The following is a 6000-nucleotide window of genomic DNA, read 5'->3' as shown; positions in this document are numbered from 1 at the left end:
GGAGAAGATGAAAGAAAAATGAGTACGATGCAAACATGATGACAGATAACAGGCTATAAGACCCCAAATTGGCTCATCTTATCCAGGTGTGGGTTGTGGGGTCAGCACTGGCCTTGGAAACTGCCTCCATGGTTACATCTCTCCCACTAAGTACCCCTGCAGTGGGTACTTTCTCATCTGTGAAAGGCTAATAATTATACTAGTGCTTACCCCAAGGGAGGGTGTAAATATCAAATGCGAGGAGAGATGAAAGCAGGTCGAGTACGGCATCAGTATCAATCATGTTCGTTAGGTCTGGAGGACGATGGAGTGTGGATGGAGTGTGACTTCCGTTCGAACACTACAAAGACTGAGCATGTAAGGAGAAGACGAACGCTTTGGAACTTTGTCAAATAGAGAGCTATAAATTTCAATCGAATTCAGTATTTATATCGCTCCTAGCATCTCTCAGCTTCCAATCCGGCCTGGATTTCATTCCAACCATTTACTAGCCCTGGACAAGTTATTTATCTTCTCTTTCAATTTCCTGTTGGGTAACATGGGGAGAATCAAAGGTACCTCAAGGGGATATTGTGAGCACCATCGGAAGGAAGGAATGGGAAACCCCACGGAGCGATGCTTTCACACGCAAACTTTTAACGGAGGAGAGAGTCCTTCAGCGAGAACCTAGGGGCCAGGGACCGAGCCGGGGAAAGGGAAGGCAGCCCTGGGGCAGCACGCGCGGAACCGAAGTGTCTCCTTCTCTCCGGGCGGGAGGCGGCGTCGCGGGAGGAACCGGCCTCTGGCCCCAGTAGGGGGCGCCGACGCGCCGCACTGCAGCATCCTGGCGGCGGAGCGGCGGCCCCGGCCGGGCTGAGCTCGCCTCCTGCCGCAGTCCCTCCGCCGCTCGTCCTGGCGAGCGCGAGCGCGGAGACCCCCGCCCCGGTCGGTCGGTCTTCGCAGCTGCCGCGGCGGCTCCCACGCGCGACCGCGGCCCCGCGCCTCGGAAACGCAAGCCGCAGGCTAGGCGGCGCGGCGTGGGAGGGCTCCGCGGTCCCTGGGGACCGATCCCGAACTTGCAGGGGACCGCGGCTCTCCGGGGCCTGGAGAGTGTGAACAGGTGAGTGTCACGCACGTGCCCAGGTGGCTCTTTCGGGACGACTTCCTGCAGACGCTTGAGACCCCCTGAACGCTTGGCCTCTGGGTCGGTTCTCCTGGTACCCGCGTCTTCCCAGGGCGGCTTCGGGGTTCGCTGGGAGGGGATGTGAGCGCGGCGCGCAGGGCTTGACAGCGCCCTCCGAGCTGAGACTGAGAATGCCCTTTTTGACTTAGGCTGCGTTTCTCTCCAGGTTGAGAGCAAGTGACCTGCAGTCCACGATGGGCCTGTTGATCATTCTAGGATACCTGTTGCTTTTGGAGCTAAGCTATCACCAGGGTTCTTGCAGGATTAACCTTGTCGCTGTGGGTGCTGCGTTGCAAGATGAGAGAGCATTCCCGGTAGCCAGAAGACGAGAACTTGATTTCGGAGCTAGGGAAGAGGCTCTCATTCCCACGGCCAGACTAGATGCTTTGCTTGCCTAAACAGCTGCGCTTTATTTTGATGATAAATACAGAAGTTAGAAAAACTGTTACCTTATAAAGATGCTTGCTTTTTTTACCCCCCAAAGAGGAAGTGGAAAGCAGGAATTTTGATAAGTATAGTATTGGGAATTATGAATGAAATCTTTCTTTCAATAAATGTAAAAAAAAATGAGGTTATTGGTGACTTAAATGTCACAGGTCTAACAGATCATAAGCTCCTGGAAGGTAGCCACTTTTGTCTGTGCTTAGCACAATTGTGGAATGATCAATGAATATATTAGTAATAACATAGTATGGGAGGCCAGCTCCTTTTTTTCTTCTTTCTAAGCTTTCTTTTAGTTCTTTTATGTGTAGGGGGGAAAATCACTACGCCTTAAATCTCTTAAATATCTATGTGTGATTTTAGCTTTAGGAGTGATAGAAGCTCAGAAGTTTTTGTCTTAGTAAAGCACGGTCCACATAATAAGTAAATGGCAACTTCTAGACCCAGCCAGAATATTTCTGTACAATAATATTAAAACAAATGTTTTTAGGTCCATGTTATGGAAGGTCTTGGATTATGAATTATTTTGAACATCAGAAATTGGCAAAAGGTCACTTATTACAATTTACACATTTATCTTTGTTTTAAATCTTTGTCAAATGTAACATCACATTTTTATGTGAAAAACAAACTGTTGAAAGATGCATGTCAGTTTGTGTCTTCCTGTAAGTGATTTTTCTAAGCATAAGGTTGACAATAAGCAGCTGTACCTTCATAAGTGAAAAAATTGCCCTACACAATTTCTCTTTCTGATGTGAAATTCCTATACCTCTGAGGCCATTTGGGAGTTAGTGAAATATTTGACTTAACAAATGTTTTTTAAAAATCACATCTGATGACTACTTTCAGGAACTATAAATAAGATAGATAATTACTTAGGTTTTATGTGCATGGGAATGAACAATTTTGCATGAAATAACAAATTGTTGTTTATACAAGCTCCAGACCCTTGCATGGTCTATGTTTCAAAGAAATGCTTGTCATTCTTATTTAGAATTTATGTAGTTATATATCTCCATATATTATGCTTTTGTGATGTTCTGAAATGAAGCACGGAACTTTAAACATAGGGCCTTTCCATAATGAATACATATAAAATGACAAATAAGGAAATTCTTTTATCTTGAGCCAAAAGTATGGGTCTGGACAAATTGCAGATGTTAAAGCTTCTGGTTTTCCAACTATTAATGATTACAGAGAACTTTTTTTGTTGTTGTTGTTATTGGGGGTGAGGTAAACAATAGCTAATGTCAATGTTGACCTTTTTATCCTTCAGAGGAAGTTTTGACCCTTTGGAAATCAGCAAGTACAAAATTCTTTAGGTACAAGTTGATGGCTAAGATGCCTAATGAAGAAAACAATTACATGTTCACGTCTTTGTAGAAATCCCTTTTCAGCAGGATTTTTACTTTTTTCTTTCTGTTGAGACGCTCCTTTGAAAAGTTGTAGATGACAAAACATTGGCAGGAGCCGTTTACACGTTTAGATAACAGATTCGTGTCGTAAAAATATCTTTGCAGACTGAAAAAAAAAAAGGATGAAATGAATGAATCACTGATGTGATTAAGTTTAACAAGGATGAGAGTCAAGTCTTATATATAGGTTTAAAACACTGACTGCAGAAGTTCAGAACGAGGGAGTCTGCAGTTCCTGTGAGAGTTGTGAGTCTTGCTGTGAGTACTTGTACAGCCACAAAGCCAGCTAAACAAAGTAGGGAGAATCTCGGTGAACCTTGGTAGGTCAGTTTGTCAGCCCCTATCTGAGTGAATGCAGGGGTTGCCATGTTTTTAGTGACTAAGAGGCGAGTGCCAGCAAAGAGGGCTCCATGTGGTGAAGAGAGAAGGCGAGAGTTAAGAACAAACCAAGACAAAACCAAACCGTACAGCTCATGAGGAACAAGGGAAGATGCCAGGTCTCATTTTCCTAGGAAGTAGTAGCCTAGGATGGGGCCAAGGGTCCTAATAACTGTTAGGCTACTTGAAGGCTTCTGACTGAACGTAAACAAAAAGTTGAAGTAATGCCAGCTCACCAGCGCTGACCTCAGGTATCTGAAAGCGGCCGATCAGACGCAAGGTGTCGTCTGATCTCAAGGAAGGATTCTTGCCATGGCTGGAGGATTCCTTTGGTTAACCCCACAGCTGTTCCCAGCTTTACATATTCATGGTACTAAGAACTTGGTGTCATTCCTAAAGCACTGCCCCTATATCACATGTGCTTACGTTGTATGCAATGTCATTTCCTAAGTGTTAGAGCAGTGTTAAGTGTTCAGGTTGTCGTAGAAAAGGAATCCGAAGTTGAGTCATGGCGTTTATCTTTTGTGTACGAGGGGTGTTGTGCCCAGAAAAATATAAGGATATAAAGTAGATATTGTGTATCAATTCCTGGAACATGGATGTCTGTGAGATGTCTCAATCATGGGATCTAGTGTGAACTGAGCTAAAATTTAACCTTGAAGTGCAAATCCAACCATTACAGTAGGATGGATGAAGATGAATGTATATTATTCAGCCCTCAGGAAAAGAAAGACTTCTAAATGTGACTCTCCCCATCACGTGTGTTGCATATTGGGTATGTATAGACACATGGTAAATACACGTATTCACACACTTCAACTATTTGTTATCAATTAGTGATCCAAAGACAGTGCCTTCATAAAAAACATCTTAGGCAATGCTATTGGGTGTGAAAATGCATATGTTTTAGAACCAAAGAGATCTAAGTTCAAGTCATGGATCTATCACTTATTAGTTGACTAGTTTGCAGTAAATGACTATAACCCTTTCATGGGATTGCCATGGAGGAAGATGATGATAAAGTGAGTGGTGGCTGGCAGGGAGAAGTTGCTTCATAAATATGAATTCCTTTCTCCAGTCACTTAGGAATTCCCAAATCTCTTTTGTTGCAGGACTGCAGATTTACAGTGATATGGTGAATCCAAAGGCTGGAGCCAAAAAGATTTTCTCAGCTCTTCAGTGTGCACGACAGTGAATTATCTACCAACACCCAGCATGGCTAAAAGTGCAGAGGTCAAGCTGGCAATATTTGGGAGAGCAGGTGTGGGCAAATCAGGTAAGTTTTTTTATTGTAGTTGTAGTGTGTGTGAGTGTGTGTGTGTGTGTGTGTGTCTTTGATACTGCCTCCTAGGATTAGACAGAAGTGTGGTTGGCATTTCTCATAGTGTCATGTGTTGCTCTTTTGGATGAAGTCTCTCTCTTTATCTAGAACTTTCTTTTTGCATAATCAGTTTTATTTATGTTTCTGCTTATTGATGATGACAGGTCTGCTGATAATACACAAGGCAATGGATAGATCATAGATTTTGGTATTCTGAGGAAGGGTATAAAACAAACCTCCAAAGAAATCAGATTGTGGAAACGAAAAAAGTATTTACATTTTCTCTTGTTCCTCTTTACAAGATGCCAAGGGGCCAATTTTACATCTCATTCATCTTGATATTTGCAGCACCCAGACCAATGTCACAGATGTGTTGGGTGCTTAAAAAAATGCCTGTTGAATGAATATATCCTTTCAAGAAACAGAATTGCATTATTACCCAACACTTCTGAAATTGGGGAGAGGGGTTGGGGAAAAGGTAGAATGCATGAGCTCAAGCAAGACAGCTCTTGCCAGCACCTCTGGAGTGAATTTAAATGATTGTATTGTGGCATATACTAATTCAGAGACTATGTTTTTCATTCCTCACATAAGAAAAGTCTTACATATCTTTAAGATTAAGGGGGAAAGGATGGATATGAAAATGTATCTAATCCAGTTTTGAAAAATGTATCTCAGGCTTTATAATTAAAGAATAATGCTGAAGCCGATGTTGCTAAAATCTAAGGGCAACACGGCTTTTCAGACCACGTTGTCTCACTCTCTTCCTGGAGGAAAGAACCATAACTGACTTTGCACACAGGGTTCATGGTTCTCAGGAAAGGACTCGCACAGATATCTAGTAGGAGCACCTACTAGGGAAACCCATTTGGGAAACCCATTTGGGTCATCCAATGTAATAGGTAATCCACATAATCTTAAATAAACACACATGAGTAGCTTTTAATTCTGTGACCAACCACTCTTTCCTAACCAGCTCTCTGGTTTAAGTTCAGCAGTAAATCTTCCCTATTCTAAGCCTTTCTCTCTCTCTCTCTCTCTCTTTTCCTTTTCATTTTCTATGAGTGCTCTTTTCTGCCATCACTCTTCCTTCTTAGTGCTCATTCTTGCCTGTGGCAAAAACCAAGCAAAGAAAATAGATAGTTGGCAAGGCTTAAAACTTGCCAGGCTTCACAAGATTGAAGATAGTTGAACTCCTCCCCATCAATCTCCTCAGTGTTTCCCAATGGCGTGAGAACCTAATTTCCATAGCTGGTGGAAGGATCTGAAGAATGAGGAAGCTT

General features: G+C 43.0%; 1 protein-coding gene across 1 annotated transcript in view; it reads left to right on the top strand.

Moving 5' to 3' along the window:
• Positions 1–472: 472 nt before the first annotated feature.
• The window catches only part of RERG (RAS like estrogen regulated growth inhibitor), a 118107-nt gene continuing 112579 nt past the window's right edge, over positions 473–6000 (top strand). The window contains exons 1-2 of the mRNA XM_080811798.1: positions 473–1099; positions 4509–4672. Of these exons, the coding sequence (XP_080667924.1) occupies positions 4612–4672 (61 nt within the window). The 5' untranslated portion in view covers positions 473–1099; positions 4509–4611. The remainder of the gene's footprint in view (positions 1100–4508; positions 4673–6000) is intronic.

Source organism: Martes martes, assembly GCF_963455335.1.
Source record: "Martes martes genome assembly, chromosome: 8".
In the NCBI taxonomy this organism is placed as follows: Eukaryota; Metazoa; Chordata; class Mammalia; order Carnivora; family Mustelidae; genus Martes; species Martes martes.
This window is presented reverse-complemented; position numbering and strand designations above follow the sequence as displayed.